The 21,311-nt window shown below is 44.0% G+C and overlaps 1 protein-coding gene across 2 annotated transcripts; it reads left to right on the plus strand.

Annotated features, from left to right (window-relative positions):
• The first annotated feature begins 5,373 nt into the window (after nucleotides 1–5,373).
• On the plus strand, nucleotides 5,374–21,263 carry washc5 (WASH complex subunit 5). Of its 2 annotated transcripts, XM_015949171.3 has the most exons (29): nucleotides 5,374–5,486; nucleotides 7,182–7,422; nucleotides 7,514–7,659; nucleotides 7,979–8,063; nucleotides 8,238–8,338; nucleotides 10,126–10,318; nucleotides 10,414–10,566; nucleotides 10,652–10,765; nucleotides 11,114–11,285; nucleotides 11,393–11,520; nucleotides 11,767–11,896; nucleotides 12,029–12,141; nucleotides 16,382–16,548; nucleotides 16,651–16,726; nucleotides 16,829–16,939; nucleotides 17,230–17,370; nucleotides 17,909–17,989; nucleotides 18,085–18,186; nucleotides 18,422–18,601; nucleotides 18,709–18,833; nucleotides 18,941–19,103; nucleotides 19,223–19,325; nucleotides 19,410–19,489; nucleotides 19,585–19,688; nucleotides 19,873–20,002; nucleotides 20,090–20,186; nucleotides 20,278–20,431; nucleotides 20,534–20,621; nucleotides 20,817–21,263. In XM_015949171.3, the coding sequence occupies exons 2-29, from the start codon at nucleotides 7,237–7,239 to the stop codon at nucleotides 20,871–20,873; spliced, it is 3,480 nt and encodes a 1,159-aa protein (XP_015804657.3). In that variant the 5' UTR covers nucleotides 5,374–5,486; nucleotides 7,182–7,236; the 3' UTR covers nucleotides 20,874–21,263. The 2 variants fall into 2 exon arrangements, 1 of the variants encoding a protein (XP_015804657.3); XR_008563181.2 differs by lacking the exons at nucleotides 20,278–20,431; nucleotides 20,534–20,621; nucleotides 20,817–21,263 and having other exon boundaries at nucleotides 19,569–19,688; nucleotides 20,090–20,125.
• Nucleotides 21,264–21,311: the final 48 nt, after the last annotated feature.

Consider the following 21,311-nt stretch of genomic DNA (forward strand, 5'->3'; position numbering starts at 1 on the left):
TTATCTGAACAGATTTGAAGGAAACTCAGAAATCTTATATTTGATTTACATTTACGTCCGATTGCCTTTTGGAGTCAACGCCATAGAAAATGGCCACCCGAGACAAATCGTTAGGTTATTGAACACAGAAATGGCTGAACCTCAGTCAAATTCTCAGCTGGATGCATGATAACAGCGGGAGTCATTAAGAACATGATCTGACTGTTAATGTATTAATTCTTAGGTATTTCAGTATTGCATAGAATTGCTATGAATGAATGAATCAAGGTTTATGGCTAAGAAGTATTGCTGCAACACAAAATGATTTTATATGTATGCATGCATATACATTAATGAAACATCAGTTTGACTGATTTTCATTGCATGAGGTACATGATGCACTCAAATATATTGAAATTACTCTACAAAGAAGCAGAAGATTTAGACTTCAGCACCTTGCATTAACCTTGCATTTTGAGAATTTCCGTCCTATCTCGAGAGTCCTATTCCTTTTAAAGGTTCTGGAGAAAATTGTTCATGCACAGATCTCTGCTCACATGGACAGCAAGTCATTGTTAGATCTGTTTCAGTCTCCTTTCATGCCACGCATAGCACAGAGTCTGCCCTGATCAGGGTGCTAAATGACATTCTGGTGGCATCTGACTCTGGGTCCAGGGTATTGCTGCTCTTGCTGGACCTTTCAGTGGCTTTTGATACCATCGACCACCATATTCTATTGGGCCAGTCTGGGTCTTGGGTTAGGGTGATGGGAGTTGCTTATCCAACCAATCCATTACTGTCCAGATCAGTGATTGTACCTCCTCTTGTCTCCCGTTGCCTAGGGGGGTGCCACAGGGCTCCATTCTTGGGTCACTCCTTAGTCCAATATACCTCCTGCCACTGGGCAGAATCCTGAGTCAGTATGGTCTGGACCGTCTGGACTATCCAAGCCCCCACAATGCGGCTCAAAAATTGGTCCCAACCCGAAAGTACCAAAAATTGCAGTTCCACTCTCATTCTCTGAGGGCTGGTGTCAGAAGCGAGCAAATCCTCATTGACTCCCATGTTAAAAATACCAATTTCACAGCAGAAATAAACATGTTTACAGCCTGGTACCAAAACATGTTTTTTGTTTAAATTATCTAGTTTACACTCATGACAACTCTGAGGGGGGTGAATTTTTTCTCTCACTCGTCTGTTTAAGTGTATTAAAAGCCTAAAATTCTGTATAAATAATGAGCATCAGACCCATGTGACCGCCGCCTCAGACCCACGAGACCACAAAGCTAGCTCAGTGGAAAGGCCTCAGTAGAGCCTCGGTCTGGCTTGGAAACTGCTCCGGGATTTTGAGTCTCTGTGTTTGTGTATTCTTTTTTGGATATTTTTGTGCAATTGTTGGACAAAATGACTTGCTGTGGCATTAATTGCACTAATAGAGCGTCCAAGGAGTCTCCACTTCATTTTTTTCGGTAAATAAAATTATATTTATGTATTTTAGGTCACTGGCGAGCTGAGCTTAGATTTTAACATGTACTGTTTAACCATGAAATTTAAATGTAATAGGGTAAAACCCAGTGCATTTAACATAATGCTGCACTTTAGAAAATGGGTTGAAATATAACATGTTGGTGGAGCTGGGTTCTGACTATCGGCTTGTGGAGCTCTCGGGAGACCGATGTTTTCCACCCGTTTCTCCCCTCCCCGCAACTTGGCGCATCTCTGTCTGATCACGGCTTCTGTGTGCTGCGCGGCCTGACGGCTGGTTCTCCCCGCAGCTCGGCGCATCTCTGTCTGATCGTGGCTCCTGTCTGCTGCGCGGGCTGCTGGCTTGTGGAGCTCTGGGATGAAAACCTTTCCACCCGGTTCTCCCCAGCGGCAGCTCTGCGCATCTCAGATCGCAGCGGCGCTTGTCTGCTGTGTGGCTGCCGGCTTGTGGAGGTCTCGGAGACCTCTGTGTTCCACCCGGTTTTACCCAGTGGCCAGCCCGGCATATCTCTGACTCAGAAGCTCTGGTGTGCTCAGTTAACTCCGGTTGTAGCTAGGTTGCTACCTCCATTAGCTTAGCTCCCACCTCCGCATTAGCTTTGGGTTAGCTTCAGGTTAGCTTGTAGCTAGTTCGACCGGGTGTTGTCAGTTTATCACAGACTTACAGCCCCACCCTCAGCTCCTCCTCTCTTCCCTTTTATGGAATTGTCTGGGCTTGACGGAACCTGTGACACGGTCAAAATGGCGGTGGTGGCCACCTCCCATTTTAGCTCAAAAACGTGTTATTGGAGTCTATGAAAACCCATTATCCATATATGTATATCGATGGGACTATCACATTTACAATGACGGTTGCCAAATATATGTGGCGCCGAATGAGAAAAATGTGGGCTCACAATTTTGCACATGTTTGGCTGATGTGAAGGGCTGGCTGGCATGCGATTTCCTAAAATAAATTAGTTAAAGACTGAGTCTATTGTTTTTGACACCTGAAATCACCCAGGCTCTCACTCTGCTTGTAATTTTTTTTTTAAACTCGGAACCCTAAACAGTACGTAACTAGTCTCAGGGTAAAGCTGGATGCTGACCTCTCAATGGCCTCACAGATAAACTCAGTTCAGTTCAGTTCAGTTCACTTTCTTTCAAACATATACAATCACCAACATTTCATAAAATCATTCCACGCAATTGTTTGAAAAGGAGTAGGGAGAAGTGTATACTTATTTAGCCCTACCCCCTCAGGTTTACATCCTCATCATCAAAATTTAAACAACAAAACAGTTACAATGCCTTCAAAAAAAATAACCCACAAAAAAAAATAACAATAATAATAAATAAATTAAATTCTCATGTTCAACTAGAACTATATTTAGATTTTCTAATTTGTAGAACAGATTAAACATCAGTTTGCATGCCGTCCTGGGTTAATTGCATTTTCTTCAGTCTTATACTTATTTAACATTTCTTTTTTTAGTTTTATTTTAAACTGGTTTATATCACTACTGACCTTTATTTCTTTTGTTAACTCATTCCAGAATTTAACGCCCGCTATTGAAATAGACATCCTTTTCAATGTTGTTCTTACTCTTTGTACTTTTAAATTCCACTTCCCTTATACCTCCCTTCTCTGTCTAAGAACCATTTCCTTATTTCAATTGGGAGCATCCCTTTCCTTGCCTTATATATTATTTGCAGTTTTAAACTTGACCGGGTCCTGGAATTTTAAAGCTTGCGTCTTAATAAAGAGTGCGTTTGTGTGAGCCCTATACCCCTCCTGATTTATTAGTCTAATAGCCCTTTTCTGCATTATGATTATAGTCTGAATATTACTTTTATATGTGTTTCCCCAAACTTCTACACAATAACTCATGTATGGTAATAGTAAAGCACAATATAACATATATAATGTTTTCCTATCCAGAAAATGTTTTACTTTCCCCAAGACAGCAATGCCCCGTGCTAACTTTCCCCTCACATGAGTGATGTGTGATTTCCAACAGGCCTTATGATCAATGATCACACCAAGAAATTTTATGGTATTAACCCTTTCTAGATATACATTATCAACACAAATTTCAATGTTAATATCTTTCTTATGGTTTCCGAATAACATAAATTTTATTTTATTTAAATTTAAGGACTATTTGTTTCTATCAAACCATGTCTTCAATATCTTTAACTCCTGTGTGATCACCTCCACAACCTGTTGAAATTCCCCACTTGAACAAAGTATATTGGTATCATCTGCAAAAATTACAAACTTTAGGATCTTCGACACTTTAGAAATATCATTTATACTCTGTGGTGAGATCTTGTTTTTATCAGTTATGCTGCGACCAGTCCTGAAGCGGAGGCTCCTGAAATCAGTCATCCATATTTTTAATACCTCTCGCCTGGACTTTGCAAAAGCACTCCTTGTAGGTAGTCCTGCTTCTGCCCTGAATCAGCAGCAGGTCATCCAGAATGCTGCTGTTAGGTTCCTGATTAACACGAACTGAGGTAGCCACATCACCCCTGTCCTGGAACTTCTCCATTGGCACCATGTCCCTTCCGTGTATAGTTGAAGTTATTGACTTTTGTTTTTACAGCTCTTCATGACCTGGCACCTCCTTATCTGTCCGACATGCTCATCCCTTATGTGCCTACGTGCACACTGAGGTCAGTTGATCTCAATGCACTCCTCAGATGTGCTACAAATCTAGGGGTGAATGAGCATTTGTCAACGCTGCCCCCAACCTGTGGAACTCACCTCCCATTACAGTTCGTCAGGCTCCCTCTTTGGCATTTTTTAAATCTCGTTGAAAGACCCACTTTTACAACTTGGCTATTGGGCAGCGACTCATTTTATTGTTTTAATGTGTTTCCTATTGTTCTTATTGGTTTTGTCTGTTATAACTGTTCAGTATTTTTTATATCCTCATTGTTTTTGCCTTTATTCTGTTTTAATTGATCCTGCCTCTGCAGCACTTTGGGCAGCTCCCATGCTGTAGTTTAAATGTGCTGTAGAAATTAACAGGTACGGTATGGTAACCACCAATGTGTATTTTAGCTAAGATTGCACACATTTTATCCATACAATTATAATATTGCATATTGCAGCGTGTAATATTCCGTTATCACACTTTGGCTGTCACATAAATAGTGAACAGGTCAAACAACCAGCTCTAAACACATGACTGTCGTTGACCTCTGCCTAATGGAAGGCCCTGGCTGCCTGCCACCATGCTGGACTTATTGGCTATAAAACTCCAGGTCAATCAGGAGTTGATGGCAGCTCACTCACTCATCCGTGCTGACCACATCATGCAGCCAATCGGGACCTAGTGTGGGACTGACTAAATGCTTGCGTGCAAGGGTAATTACATCTCAGCCCCAAACCAGGTTTCTCCATAATGAATAATCAGCTGTTTGCTGAGACTTGAAGGTTCACTTTGGAAGCCTTGACAACAACATTCACACTGTGTTTTAGGTGGGCAGCCTATTTATCTTGTGAAGGACAGATGATTTTTCCTTTCTCCACCCTGTGGTTTTATGTCTGAGATGGTAGGTTAGTTTAGTTTCTGTTCAGGCATGATTCATGTAAATCACTGCTCCCCTGTGGAGCCAGGTATCTACTCCCACAGCAGCTCAGAGTGTTGGATGGAAGCCTCCACGAGACAGATAAACCAGGATTTGGTGGATCTCTGGCGCCCCCTGGAGACATACTCATGATTATTTTTCACATGGGATGATTTGTGGACCAAAAGTTAGACTTTACTCTTTGTTGTTAAAACTGATTTATAAAGTATATGCTTGTGATGTGATTCACAAAGAAAACAAAAAAGAATGATATGGATTTCATAATATTATTAGTGGTAGATTATGCGTTTTTCTCCGTCGTCTCCGCCCACGTCCGGCTACTTGAATGATATCAAAACAAACGTACCCAGAAGAGCAGCAGAGTCATGTGGACGGTCATGAGGCTTCTCTCATGAGGAAGTAAGTAAACAGGAAAAGAGGAGGAGCTCTAAAGAGGTAAAGAGGTAAGAGTTATTTAAAACATTCTTAAAATCGAAGTTATTACTATAATTCAGACATCTAAATGAAAATAAAGCTAGTAAGCCATCACGTTTGCGCACGCTACTTGCGTGTCGTGTGCAGCATCACTGTTCATGCAGAAAGCTTGTAGGCTAGTTGCTAACATTAGCTTGTGGGTTTATAGTAGCACATATAAATCATAACGACACAACCATATTGGAATCTAAACACATGTTTTATTATACTAACAGCGCATTTAGTTGTTTCTTATGTTTAATAACTAAAATGTGTGTGATTTGGGAAAGTGCTGATGCTAGAAGCAGGTTTATTAACATCATGTGTGAGAATTACAGCTGGTCAATCACAGCAAACGACACATTAAAGAACCATGTGTCTTGTTTTACAACTCATTTGTAAACCTTTAGAAAATGTTTACCTGGTTTGATGTTAGAAAAACTTGTTACACTATAAACAACAAAGACAACACCTCCACAAAGTTGAAACTGGATTTTATTAATTTGTTAGGTTGTAGAAAGAAAAAAGAATTTTGAAAAGGCCAAAAATTATTATCCATGCTGATATTTAATGCTGCTCATAAGTGTGGCCTTTCTGTCTTACACGCTGCTTTTAATCTACACAGTTTATTCTTTAATGAGTACAGATTAACACATATATCAGTTTTTATTGCATTCACTTCTCCAAGTATTGATTAAAAAATCAGAAATACAATTGAGCGTTTTTTTCTCAGAAAAAGACACATTTATTTAATTTTTAGACAAATGTCTTGAACAGAACAAAGTAATACATAAAAAAATGTTGGAGTTGTTTTTTTACCCTTGATGTCAGCTCTTCACATCATTGTGGAGCAGAGTTCACCAAGCATTCAATTTTTCACCCGCTATAGGGAAGGAGAGTTGGGTTTAGACCGTGGTGAGACAGTAGCCCTACTGATGATGTGTTGTTGCAGCAGGTGAGAGGCATCATGTGGGACTATTGGGTGGTTGAGGTGTGTGTCACGTGAACCTCAGAAACAGGCTTGGAAAGCAAAGGTGGAGGTAGAAACCAGTCATGGTGAAGTATTCATGACCCTGTAGCAGAGTAAGGAGGAACAGAGGCCTGGTTCAGGAACAGGCGATCTCTGATGACCCTCTGAAAGAGGCTGAAGGGTGCCTGTGGCCCCCCCTATGCACTTGGGCGATGGTTGAGGAACATCTAGTAGAACCCAAAAGATTCTGGTGGTTGAGGAGTTTCTCTTGGGACCCTCAAGAACTATTTCAGTACTGTTGGTGTTCTCTAACTGTCTTGCTGCATCAACCAGTTGTTGTCTGATCATCTGAGCGTGAAAAGTAAAAGTAAAGTCAGTTTGGGGAAGCCTGGGCGATGGTGAGATCATCCACTCTTACCTTGGCTTGAGCTTCCCTAAAGAGGTCCACTGGCCCCTCCAGCACTAGCATGAAATCAGAATTCATCAGTAATCTAGAAAGATTTCAGTTAGATTAAAACGGTGCATACTTGTTCTGTAGCATCTGAAAAGCTGAAAGTCAGAAATGGAGAGGTGCAAATTCTTATTTATTCTGTTTTAATTCCATAAACAACAGCCTTGCTCTAATGGGAACCCAACCCCATGAACAAGGGGTTTATTAGAAGTCAAATGTCATGCTGCTGTTGGCTCCAAGTTAAACATTTTCTTCTGTCTCTAGGAATATCTTGAATTTCAGGGTATCTTTATATCCCGCTCTTCCCTCTCTGGCCACCATGGTGGACTTCCTGGCAGACAATAACCTGTGTGGCCAGGCCATCCTCAGGATAGTTTCCAGAGGGAATGCCATCATAGCAGAGCTTCTGCGTCTCTCTGACTTCATCCCTCCAGTTTTTAGGCTGAAGGACAAAAATGACCAGCAGAAATATGGAGACATCATCTGTGACTTCAGCTACTTTAAGGTTTAAACATGTGGACGGCCTGAACTGTGTCATTTAGCCTCAGACTAATGTCAACTTTCTGTGATGGTAAATTAAGTTGCTTCTTCTTCAGGGTGCGGAGTATTACGAGGGGAAGCTGGAAGCCAAAGCAGAGCTTCAGGACCTGGATGAAGAGTTCAGAGAAAACAACACTGAGATTCTGTCTCGGTTCTATCTGGCCTTTGAGAGCGTTCACAAGTACATAGTTGATCTGAACAGGTGAGATAACGGGCTCTGCCTCCTTTCAGCTTGAGCCCGCTCCCCTCATCTTTCACACGAGTCTCTGGTTTCTGCTGCACTTGTGTGAGACCAGCTAAACAGGCTTGATTCAGTTTAGTGTGGAGAATGACTGCAGATGAGTTAAGGAGCATAATCATCCAAACATTTAGGAAAGAGAAGGTAAATTATAACAATCTGGGCAAATTCATATCCCATAAGTGAGCTTAAAACTTTTTTGGTGCCCACCAGAACTTCTTTTTCCTTTGCACCACCAAACACAGCCACACTAACACGTGTGGTTATGTTATTTTGTCTCCAGATATTTAGATGACCTAAATGATGGAGTTTATATTCAACAGACCTTAGAAACTGTTCTTCTGAATGAAGATGGGAAACAGCTACTAGTAAGTACCTGAACCGTGGCTTTATTGAATTATTTATGAAATGTAACTTCAGCTGTCCTCCATATCTCTCTGATGATTTGATGTAAAGACTTCAGCCCTGATTTTCCAGTTAATAATGTGATTTGTATTCTTAAATGTCAAAACTAAGTTGGCTAAAGTTTTTCTTCCACCCAGTGTGAGGCTCTCTATCTGTATGGAGTCATGTTGTTGGTCATTGACCAGAAGATCGAAGGAGAGGTCAGAGAGCGGATGCTTGTTTCCTATTACAGATACAGGTGAGAGCATGACTCACTCGCCCCGTCTCAAAGCTCTCTGAGTGATTTGCACTCTCTCAGTCGACTGTGAGAGTGGGATTTTGCTTTTAGCAGAGGCTCAGTTACTCACCTGACTCACGTCTGGGTTTAGGTTTACACCATGTGCACAAGCAAACACACAATCACAGCACTGAAGCAGAAAACATGCAGAAATACAGTTATTTAAGGGGGCACGTTCAAGAACAGGAGGCGTTGTTTTGGGCATAGATATGTATATAAACACTAGATGCCTCGTCCCCGCTGTTCGCCAATGGGATGCGACGTAGGAACGTGGCGGCCTATTATTATATTATATAGATCCCCCCCCCCCCCCCCCTCTCTCTCTCTCTCTCTGGTTTGTGAAATAAGATTTGTGTAGTGTTGAGATTTCAAGGTTCTATTGAGGTAAAGCCCACATTAACAGAACACAGATACAAAATGTGCTCCCCAACAAATAAGACAACCGACACCCAAATCACATCTGTCAGCCAGAACCGGCCCGCCAGCAATAAAATTTAACCCAGCAAATTATTTTGTATTTTCACTATTTCTTAACTTTTGTTATTTATTGACTTTCATTTATTAATTATAAACTCTTTGTAAATGCTTTCTGAAAAAGTTAGGAAATAACCAAAAGATAGATTAGGTTAGTATGATAGATGGATAATGGATTGATCTTGTGAAGGAGATTTTCAACATTCATAATACCAGATAACAGTGTGTAGAAGGTAGCAGCAACAGCAATGGAACAGCGGTTTCTAATTATTTTATTGACATAAAAACAATTAACAGACAGAATAATATACAAGTATGGGTTTTCTTTGCAACAGTTACAAATGAAAGGTGATCCCATGTTGTCTCGATTTGTCACAGCGGCGATTCGAGCATCCGTAGGCTGCACGAAAGTCAGGCATGTTGACCCTCGAGCTTCACAATTAATAAAGCTGTATTTCTGCAAACATAAATCCAGAAATGTCCTGTTTTAGTATATCCCAGTATAAGTTTTGTGTACTAAACCAAGGAGCTTAAAAATCACGGGCAATTTAGCATTAATAAATTTAAAATTAAACGAGCGACTCCCACTGAGGTAAACGGTCTACTTTGTTTTGCTAAGCAGTGCACCCACCGTAGCCTCGTCATCTCTAAGCCAAGTTAGACAGCTAATAAATACATAAACATCCACAAACACAGCCATTTACACAACAGTTGGGCTGTCGTAAAGTCGTTATTGGTTTTGTAGAACCACATAAAATATAGATTGTGGTCTCAACCTGAATAACATGCAGATAGCCTAGGCGGGGCTCATGGTTCACAATTAAGTCACTTTCAAACACAAAAGCGTTAATTTCAACATGAGCAAGTATGTCGTCTCAAGCCCATGTGTTCTAAGGTTTGTAACAAGGTAAACCGCTTATAAATCTATTAATATTTCATTGAGTTAAGAGTGTTTTGGTTGAAGCTGATCACTCACCTTCCAGCTGCTACCACTGAGAGCGGAGGGGTCTTCTGTCTGAGGTAAGATGGCCGCCTTTTAGCTACACCCTCGACTCCCGCTTTCGCCATTTAGTGTTTATATACATATCTATGGTTTTTGGCACGAAAATGGAGAAATGGGCTTTAGGTGCAATACACTTAGCCACCTATAGGGGGTGCCCTCTGACCCAAAGCTCTGCTGCTGCAGAATCATAAAACAATTATTTATTATTGTTGTTTACTAAACCAGTTTCACTGTCTGGTTCTTGTGTCATTTGGTGTTTGATTATTTTCAGTGCTGCCCGCTCATCAGTTGACTCCAACCTGGATGACATTTGTAAACTCCTGCGCAGCACCGGTTTCTCCAGCCAGCCTGGAGCCAAACGACCAGCCAGCTACCCAGACAGCTACTTCCAGAGGGTTCCCATAAGCGCCACTTTCATCAGCATGGTCATCGGGAGGCTGCGCTCCGACGACATCTACAACCAGGTGAGATGCACTGTCAAGCAAACCTTTGTCCTAAGCTTGTAGTTCATTATAATGACTTTGCTGCAGATTACGTCAAGCGTCCACTTGTTCCTCAGGTGTCTGCCTACCCTCTACCTGAGCATCGAAGCACGGCGCTAGCTAACCAGGCAGCAATGCTCTATGTGTGTCTGTTCTTCAGCCCCTCCATCCTGCATACCCAACAGGCCAAGATGAGGGAGATCGTAGACAAGTACTTCCCTGATAACTGGGTAATGGTGTATATTCTCTTTTAAAACACTAGAGGATATTAAGTCTCAGTGTGGTGGAAGAAGTTTCTGTGTTGTCTGCCTTCAGGTTATCAGTATCTACATGGGCATCACTGTCAACTTGGTGGAGGCCTGGGAGCCATACAAAGCCGCTAAAACAGCTCTTAACTATACCCTGGACTCTGCTAATATAAAAGAGCAGGTATGAAAAAAGCTTTAGTTTCAATGTCCCCGAGTCCTCTGTGTGTGTGTTGATGCTAAGGTGTAGCAAGGCTAATGTGTGCAGAGACAATCTGTTAGTTGGGACGGTACCAAATGTAAAATTAAGGCTGTAAATCTTTAGAAGGTCTGTTTTAAACTTGATCAGCTCATTATCCAAGTGTTGGAGATGTATGAGTGGAAGAATTGATGGTGGCGGCGGGAAGCTGCCGAGTGCCAGAGACAAGAAACCAGCTGACCTGTAGCCATTGGCAGTTTTCACCACCGCTGGGAATGAAGTCATGAATAATTTTTAGTCATGCAGGGTTTTCACCAGCATTCCTGTGTGCAGGCCACTCGCTACGCTGCCAGTTTGGAGAGCCAGAGGTCTCAGGTGCAGCAGCGGCTGAAGGAAGGTTTCCTCAGGGAGGAGATCATCCTGGACCACATTCCCAAACTACTCAACTGTCTCAGGGACTGCAACGTGGCCATCCGCTGGCTGATGCTGCACTCTGCAGAGTCAGGTATGAGCATTTAAAAAGGGCTCGTGTTTCGGGGTGTCTTCTGAATATGTGGAAACCAAAAGGCTGTAAGAAATAGTTCATATGCTCTTGCTTGTCTCATCTTTTAGCCTACGACTTAAACAACAAGCGCCTGCGTCAGGTCAGGGATCAAGTGCTCAGCGACTCCAAGTACAAACCAAAGATCCTGTTCCAGCTGCTGCTGGACACAGCTCAGTTTGAGTTCATGCTCAAAGAGGTGAGATCCTTCCTGTAAATCGGGGAAAAATAAGAAGAGAATGCAGAAAAATGTATTCTTTCGTCATTTCCGAAGTGATTCGTCAGACTTTATTCCTTGTTAGATGTATCTGTTGCTCATTAGCCCACAGTGAGATAGCATCTGGGTCGTCAGTTTATCATAAGGAGATGGCACAAAATCTTCTAATTATGTGTCTCGTCTGAGTAATTCTCCATCAGCTAAGCACCTGTGCTGTCCCGCTGCCAGATGTTCAAGCAGATGCTGTCAGAGAAGCAGCTCAAGTGGGAGAGCTACAAGAAAGAAGGATCTGAGAGGATGACCGAGCTGGCTGAAGTCTTCTCCGGCGTCAAACCTCTTACTCGGGTGGAGAAAAACGGTGAGCTCCTCTCTTCTGTGTGAAATAAAGAAAGTTGACTCACAAAACAGAAAGCAGATCTTTGTTTAGTAACAAATATGTAATATACACCTTTTAATTTTGTGGTTTATGGGTCTGTGTCACCTTTGACAGAAAACTTACAGGCGTGGTTCCGGGAAATCTCAAAGCAGATCGAGTCTTTGAACTATGAGGACTCCACAGCCGCTGGGAGGAAGACGGCACAGCTGATACAGGCGCTCATTGAGGTGAGGACCAGGATGATATTTCCCAGCTGCTTCACAGATTTGCATTAGATTAATTGGAAATAAAATCTTTACTTCACATTATGCTGAGGGATTAGGTGATAGGAACTATGCTTCCTGCTGTACTTATAGAAAAATACAATCTGTCCATTCTCTTCTGCTTATCCGGAGTCGGGTCGCGGGGGCAGCAGCCTAAGCCGAGAGGCCCAGACTTCCCTCTCCTCAGCCACTTGGGCCAGCTCCTCCGGGGGATTCCCAATGCGTTCCCTCGCCGGGCGAGAGACAAAGTCCCTTCCATGTGTCCTGGGTCTCCCTTTAGGCCTCCTCCCGGTTGGACGTGCCCAGAAAATACTTAGACTCTTCCCCTTTGGACAGGACCTCATCCCTGACCTGGAGAAGGCATTCTACCCTTTTCTGACTCAAGACCATGGTTTTGGATTTAGAGGGGCTGATTTTAATCCCAGCTTTTTCACATTCGGCTGCAAATCGCTGCAGTGAAAGCTGAAGATCACGTTCTGATGAAGCCAGCAGGACCACATCATCTGCAAAAAGCAGAGACCTGATCCTCAGGCCACCAAAACGGGTGCCCTCCACACCTTGGCTGCTCCTAGAAATCCTAGAAATCCTGTCCATATGAACAGAATCAGTGACAAAGGGCAGCCTTGGAGGAGTCCAACTCTCACTGGGAACGAGCCCGACTTACTGCCGGCAATGCGGACCTAGTTCTGACACCGGTCATACAGGGACCTAACAGCCCGTATCGGAGGGCCTGGTACCCCAAACTACCCCCCACAGGGTCCTCCGAGGGACGCGGTCAAACACCTTCTCCAAATCCACAAAACACATGTAGACTGGTTGGGCGAACTCCCACGCACCCTCCAGGATCCCCCTAAGGGGTATAGAGCTGGTCCAGTGTTCCACGGCCAGGACGAAAACCACATTGCTCCTCCTGAATCTGAGGTTTGACAATCCAACAGACCCTCCTCTCCAGAACCCCTGAATAGACCTTACCAGGAAGGCTCAGGAATGTGATCCCCCTGTAGTAGGAACACATCCTGCGGTCCCTCTTTTTAAGTAAAGGAACCACCACCCGGTCTGCCAGGCCAGAGGAACTGCCCCCGATGTCCACACGATATTGAAACTCCAACATCATTGTGAAGTATGCGGACGACACCACAGTGGTGGGTCTCATCACCAACAACAATGAGACGGCCTACAGGGAGGAGATCAGCGCCCTGACCCACTGGTGTCAGGACAACCGTCTCACCCTCAACGTCACAAAGACAAAGGAGATGATAGTGGACTTCCGGAGGTGCAGAGGAATACACACCCCCATCACCATCAACGGCGACGCTGTGGAGAGGGTGAGCAGCTTCCGTTTCCTTGGAGTTCATCTGGCAGAGGATCTTACGTGGTCAGTGCACACGGAAAATACAGTGAAGAAGGCACAGCAGCACCTCTTCTTTCTCAGGAGACTGAAAAGATTTGGCATGAGCCACCGCATCCTCAGGACCTTCTGTCGCTGTGCCATTGAGAGCATCCTCACTGGATGCATCTCCACCTGGTATGGCAACAGCACCGCTTACAACCGCAAAGCTCTCCAGAGAGTAGTGCGGTGTGCTGAAAGGATTATTGGAGGTGAACTTCCCTCCCTCCAGGACATCTATAAGAAGCGGTGCCTGAGGAAAACGGGGAGGATCATCAAGGACTCAAGTCACCCCAGCCATAAACTGTTCAGACTACTTCCATCAGAAAGGAGGTTCTGCAGCATCCGGTCCAGAACCAGCAGACTGAGAGACAGCTTTTTCCATCAGGCCAACAGACTGCTGAACACTTCGCAGACACCTCACCCTCACTACTGAAACTCCAACATTACACACTCCATACTGTACATTAATGCCACAGTTTTGCACATAACAGCCTCTGTACATTTTATATCTCTTATCTTATTGTTTACTTTATTCATTTGTATATTTAGATTAGCCATTTTTATATTTTACATGTTTTTACATTACTGTATTTTTACAACTCTGTTGCTGTGAAGCTCGCACACAAGAATTTCACTCGCATGTACTGTACCAGTGTACCTGCACATGTGACGTGACAATAAAAGTGATTTGATTTGATTTTGATATTGCAGAGCCGCGTCAGCCAACACAGCCCCACAACATCCAGAGCCTTAAGCCTGATTCATGCTTCTCCGTCAGCTCCAACAGGGAGAGACACGCACGGACGGAGATGTTTTGCCCTCATACTTCTCCGTCTCCTGGGGAGTGTTGCAAAGCAATTCCCCACCTGGCCAACAGAGGGTGTAGCGCTGTTCTGTGGTATCCTGTCATGTATCGGTCCAAGATGGTGTGTTTGTATTGTGTTTTTTTTGTATATAAGAGACTTTTTAACAGACAAATTTGTCTCTCATTCTCCTCCACCTCTTCATGCGCTCGCCACCTCTTAACCCACGTTTCCTGTCATTTCCGTCCACAAATAAAACGCTTGCTGCGCCTCTTTTCACTCCTCCAGTCACGGGGGAATTAAACGTTCATGTTTTTAGAGTTTTTTTCGTGAGGTATTCTTCAAGCTGCTCCGTGTCTGCCGCTAGTTATCCTCGGCACTCTTTATGTTTTTGAGGGCGCAATGGCAGTGGTGTAGACGACAGCGGCATCCTGACCAATCACAAGCTTGCGTTCTCTGTCTCGATGGACGGATGTTTAGAAAAGAGAGCTCGACTCCGTCCGTCCTTGCGGAGCTCTCCAGCAGGCCCGCAAGGAAGGATAATGGCGTTGCGTGTCTCCGCACTAACGCAGACGGAGAAGCATGAATCAGGCTTTAAGGAACTCCGGGCAAATCTCATACATCCCCGTAGCCTTGCCACTGAGGAGCTTTTTGACAACCTCATTGACCTCAGCCCCAGAGATCGGAGAGTCCAGCCCAAAGTCCCCAGACTTTGCCTCCTCACTGGAAGAAGTGCTGGTGGGATTGAGGAGGTCTTCGAAGTATTTCGTCCACCCATCCACAATGTCCCCGAGTAGAGGTCAGCAGCACAGTCACCACTATAAACCATTTTGGTAGTGCGCTGCTTTCCCTTGCTCCATGGTCTCACCGAACTCCACCCACGCCTGGGGTTTTGCCTCAGTGACCACCCATACCACATTCCGCTTGGACTGCCGGTACCCGTCAGCTGCCTCTGCCTTCCGACAGACCAAAAAGACCTGATAGGACTCTTTCTTCAGCTTGACAGCATCCCTAACCGCCGGTGTCCACCAGCAGGTTTGGGGGTTGCCACCACGACAGGCACCGACGATCCTGCGGCCACAGCTCCGGTCGGCCGCCTCAACAATGGAGGCACGGAACAAGGCCCACTCTGACTCAATGTCCCCCGCCTCCCCCAGAACATTTTGGAAGTTCTGTCGGAGATGGGAATTGAAGCTCCTTCTGACAGGAGACTGCCAGACGTTCCCAGCAGACCCTCGCGATACGTGTGGGCCTGCCTGGTCTGACCGGCATCCTCCCCCACCATCTGAGCCAACTCACCACCAGGTAGTGGTCAGTTGACAGCTCCGCCCCTCTTTTCACCCGAGTGTCCAAGACATGCGGCCGCAGGTCAGATGAAATGACAACAAAGTCGATCATCCAGCTGCGGCCTAAGGTATCCTGGTGCCAAGAGCACATATGGACACCTTTATGTCTGAACATGGTGTTCATTATGGGGGGGCGTTCCTCCCAACCACACCTCTCCAGGCCTCACTGTCATTTCCCACATGAGCGTTAAAGTCCCCCAGCAGAACAAGGGAGTCACTGGAAGGAGTGCTCCCCCCCTCAAAAGTGTCCAAAACCGGGCTCCATCGGTGAAAGCCCGGCCACCAGGTGCTCGCCAACGTGCCCCACCTCCAGGCCTGGCTCAAGAGGGGGACCCCGGTGACCCGCGTCCGAGCGAGGGAACACCGATTCCAATTTTTCTTCATAAGGGTTATTTGAAACATACCAGCATAAACACAAATAATGGCCAGGGGCTTTTGCCTTCAGTGCTGTAAAAAGTGCTTTTTTTTTTTTTTTTGATTGTTATTTAAATGTTTCGGATCAGGAACACATTTACAAATCAGACAAACATGACCTGAGTAAATGAAAAATATAGTTTTAACAGGACAAAATCTGTCCAACCAACCTGGTTGGTATGAAGGAGTGAACTAGCAAACCCTTATGAAGAACTTTGAAAAGAGACATTTTTGTTCTCGTTTGTCTTCAGGTGCAGGAGTTTCACCAGCTGGAGTCGAACCTGCAGGTATGTCAGTTTTTGGCCGATACCAGAAAGTTCCTGCACCAGATGATCCGCACCATCAACATCAAGGAGGAGGTCTTGATCACCATGCAGATAGTTGGAGATCTGTCCTACGCTTGGCAGATTATTGACAGGTTCGGAAGAATGGCTAAAGGAAATATTCCCAATGCTTGTGTTCAGGTAACGGAGAATACTTGTGTTAGTAACTTTAGTCTTCTTCTTGTGTTGTTCTGCAGCTTTACCTCTATCATGCAGGAGAGCATCAGAGTCAGCCCGCCCATGGTCACCAAGCTGAGAGCTACTTTTCTGAAGGTGACGACCATTTTGTTTCACGTCTCCAGCAGCAGACGTTACGTGTGTCCACATCTGTGGAAGTTGTTGATGACTGTTTTGTGGGTGTGTTTGTGCGAGCAGCTGGCGTCTGCCTTGGATCTCCCGTTGCTGCGCATCAACCAGGCCAACAGCGCAGACCTGCTGAGTGTCTCGCAGTTCTACTCTGGAGAGCTGGTGGCCTATGTCAGAAAGGTGCTGTGGGATTGTTAGCTGTTGTCTGGAAAAGCTTTTTGCTTTTTGTATGAAGAGAATCCATTTCTTTAACAAATGAGCTCTGCGTGTTGTATTTTATTATTCAGCATCCGTAGTGCAGCTTTAATGCGGATGAATGTTTCTGGAAGCGTCTGGTTGACGGATTTATCCAAAAAGCAGATGCACAGAAACTTTCTGTGCTTTTAATTACTAATGATGATTATTCTGCCTTTAAAAACCCTTTTGGAATATTGTTGGTTCTTAGGGATCTTTATTTTTCTTGCTTGTAGGTGCTTCAGATAATCCCAGAGAGCATGTTCACCTCTCTGGCTAAAATCATCAAACTTCAGATCCACGACATCATGGAGGTTCCCACGCGGCTGGATAAGGACAAGTTAAAGGACTACTCCCAGCTGGGGGCTCGCTATGAAGTAAACACTTGTTTCTGCTCTCTCCGTATTAACGTGTTAACAGAGAGATTTAAAAAGGTCTTATGATCCGGTATCAAAAAAAAAACATCGATAAGAGGCTGAAGAGATGCTTCATGTTGACTCATACGCTGGATGGGAGTCTGAGGCAATCAGGCTGGCTGGCATTTCTCACCGTTTTTCAATCTCACCCACAGCATTTGATGTCAGACACAAATTAGCCTGAAAGGCTTTGTGTGGAAGCAGATTGTACCAGCAGGCTCACTGGAAGAGCTTTAATTGGAATCGGAACCTCCGAGGTCACATTTTTCATCTTGAAAGGAAAGTTTAGGAAAAGGTTTGAAATGAAATCTGGTCGTTGCTAATTTCAAAATGTAACCTTGCAAAAATAAACGACCGTAAATGCTTGAGGGTGTCGTTTAGCTCGGATGTCTGCTCATCGTTCTAATTGCTGCTGAGCATGAGCCTGCTTTAGCTCACGCTGAAGAGATCTCATCTGCCTTGGTGCACATGAACATCCCTCCTCTCCTTCTGATCCTAGGTGGCAAAGCTCACTCATGACATCTCCATTTTCACTGAGGGCATCTTGATGATGAAGACAACTCTAGTTGGGATCATTAAAGTAAATTCCCCCAGTTGTATTATGGATGTATTCCTGTTTTTACTCGTTCTGCACACTGCCTTGGGCTTCATGACCGTGCTGGGATTTGTTTCAAGGTGGATCCTAAGCAGCTTCTGGAGGATGGCATCAGGAAGGAGCTAGTAAAGAGAGTGGCTTATGCTTTACACAAAGGCCTAATCTTCAACCCCAAGGCTAAGGTGAGACACCCGATCCATTTTCCACTGACACCAGTGTGTTTATACATTTCACAGCATTTTCCATCTGGGCTTTATCATTTGGTGCACTTAAAATCTGATTGCAGTGATGGATGAAAATATCTTTCTCTGCCTTCCTGTTGTGCATGAAATAGCTATGAGATGGTCTTTGTGTCCTTTTGGTCTCAGAGAACCAAAAATAAAGGTGGAAAAGAAATAAACATGAATATTTTCTCAGCCCAGTGAACTCATGCCCAAGTTGAAGGAGATGGCAGCAACCATGGATGGCTTCTACAGGTCGTTTGAGTACATCCAGGACTACGTCAGCATTTATGGCCTCAAAATCTGGCAGGAGGAAGTGTCTCGCATCATCAACTACAACGTGGAGCAGGAGTGCAACAGTTTCCTCAGGACAAAGGTCTGCTCCAGATTCTCCATCACAGCCGATTACTCGTGTTGTCCACAGGAAGCACCCTGGTGCTGGGGTTACTGGTCTGTAATGAGACTTGTTTTGTTTCTTTCCAGATCCAGGACTGGCAGAGTGTGCACCAGTCCACTCACATACCCATTCCAAAGTTTGCCTCCGTGGATGAGTCTGCCACCTTCATCGGTCGTCTCTGCAGAGAAATCTTAAGAATCACGGATCCAAAGTACGTAACGGGAATCCTGCTGACAGAATAACTGACACAGGATCAGAAGGTGGATCACAGATGTTAGCATCATCAAACCTAGGCTGATGGACTGGTTTCCTCTACAGGGTGACATGCTACATGGACCAGATGAACACCTGGTACGACTTGAAGAGCCACCAGGAGGTGACCAATAACAGGGTGTTCTCTGAGATCCAGAACACTTTAGGGACCTTCGGTCTGAACGGACTGGACCGACTCCTCTGCTTCATGATCGTCAAGGAGCTTCAGGTAATTAGTGCTGAAAACATTCCAGTTTGGGATAGAATAATTTCCCGAGACCTTGTTATGGATTTGGATTATATCAGCACCCTTATTGTTTATGAATTATATTTTGCTTGTGTCACCAGAACTTCCTGACGATGCTTCAGAAGACCATCCTGAGAGACAAAGCTGCTGTGGACGTCTTTAAAGCAATGGTGGCTGCTGTTAACCCGGTCCAAGGTATTGTGGGTAGGTACAACATCTGTCTACAACCCGACAACGTTTACTTATAACGTATGCAGAATGTGATGCCATTTTGTTATGTCGCTGTAGCTAATTCCACTAAAGTGTACACAAGTGCTGTTGCCAAGTCTCAGAAGATCTGGGGTTCTTATCTGGAATCCATCATGAAGGTATTAGTCCACACCCAGCTGTTGCCAGTTTCCTTGTTTTTTTAACCTGAAGACACAAAACCATGAAGATTCAGTGAAGTGTCTGTTTGTTGCAGGTTGGTCAGATGCAGATTCTCAGACAGCAGATTGCCAACGAGTTAAACTTCTCCTGCAAGTTTGACTCCAAACATCTGGGTGCTGCCCTGGAAAACCTCAACAAGTCTGTTGATGTTTCTATTTTAATCTTTTCGATACAAGATAATATTGGGTTGTTAGTAAGGAATTTGTTTTTAATCCTAACCATGTGCTGTCAGATTATTACTTATTGAGTTATATTAGGTCAACTCTTGGCATTATCTCATTTGGTCTCCAGCTACATTAAGTCCCCCTTCTTGTTCTGTCAGGTCTCTCCTAGCAGACATTGAAGCTCACTACCAGGACCCGACATTTCCATACCCCAAAGAGGACAACACTCTGCTGTATGAGATCACTGCCTACCTGGAGGCTGCTGGCATCCACAACCCCCTCAACAAGGTGAGTAAACCACATGTGTTACTTAACCTGTGAGGTTTTTAGGGTTAATTGACTATTAAAAGGTTGCTCTGTTGATGCCTCACTCAGATCTACATCACAACAAAGCGTCTCCCATACTTCCCCATCATCAACTTCTTGTTTGTTATTGCTCAGTTGCCTAAACTTCAGTACAGCAAAAACCAAGGTTCGTATCTATATTTTTAATCATCAACATTTTAAGCAGTAGTTCATTCTCCACCAGATTTCCTGCTAAGGTCGTCTTTATTTGTTTTTAGGAATGACCTGCAGGAAAGCCACAGACCCAGTGGACTGGCTTCCACTTGTGCTCGGCATGCTCACCCTGCTCAAGCAGTTCCACTCCAGATATACGCAACAGTTCCTGGCTCTCATTGGTCAGTTCATCCGCTCTATCATGGAGCAGTGCACAAGGTAACACAACAAAGCGGCCCTCTCTGCAGAAACAACTTTTTGTGGATGTTGGATGCAGTTTTACGCAACATCTTCATGAATTTTTGATCATTTCCAACACAGTCAGAAAATTCCTGACATGCCTTCTGATGTGGTGGGAGCGCTGATGTTTCTTGAAGATTATGTAAAGTACACAAAACTCTCACGTAAGGTAAGCCAAGGCAACATTTATTCCTCTAGTATTCCTGAAAAATGGATGTGATGATAAAACACACTAGCAGATAAGGTATATTGACCATTTGCTAATTTGTTGTAGCTAATGTGCTTAGCTTGTGTGATGATAGATTTCAGTCATTTTAGTGTTTGTGAGATATTAACATGTTTTTTTTTCTTCTGTGATCTGAAGGTGGTTGAAGCTCACGTGCCCAGCTTAATATTTGATGAGTTCAGAACAATACTGTGAAGATGTGGATGATGTGTCTCTGCTTTTGCTGCCATGCAGACACCTGGCCTTGTATAAGTGACAAAAGCACACATGTGTTACTAATAACATTAACAAACTCTTTGTTTGTTCAAGTAATCCAGTGAGGAAAATGTTTTTATTGTTATTATTTGTACCAGTACTTTTCATACAGTCACATCTCAGATGCTGACCCTATGGACCTTTTTACAGCAGCATCCTAGGAATACAAGTACAATAATAAAGGCCTGGTGTTAACATATCAGCTCACATTTCATTGTTTAGTCTGTTAACAAATTTTGCACCTATAATTGATTGTCTATGGATTGTCTTTTATGTACAAATGATCTGTGCCAATTTATCAATAAAAATAAAATTATTTAACCTACTGTTCATATTTATCAAGACCTTTATTCTGAAAATCCTTGCCCGGAAGTTAAA

The sequence above is a fragment of the Nothobranchius furzeri genome, chromosome 5 (genome assembly GCF_043380555.1).
Source record: "Nothobranchius furzeri strain GRZ-AD chromosome 5, NfurGRZ-RIMD1, whole genome shotgun sequence".
Taxonomy (NCBI): Eukaryota; Metazoa; Chordata; class Actinopteri; order Cyprinodontiformes; family Nothobranchiidae; genus Nothobranchius; species Nothobranchius furzeri.

Bases quoted from the DNA above. Each gene is read 5' to 3' on its own strand.
- washc5 (XM_015949171.3), top strand. From the start codon at position 7,237: ATGGTGGACTTCCTGGCAGACAATAACCTGTGTGGCCAGGCCATCCTC. The intron at 10,567-10,651 runs GTAATGGTGTAT...GTCTGCCTTCAG, and splicing joins AGTACTTCCCTGATAACTGG to GTTATCAGTATCTACATGGG. The intron at 19,689-19,872 runs GTCTGTTGATGT...TTGTTCTGTCAG, and splicing joins GCCCTGGAAAACCTCAACAA to GTCTCTCCTAGCAGACATTG.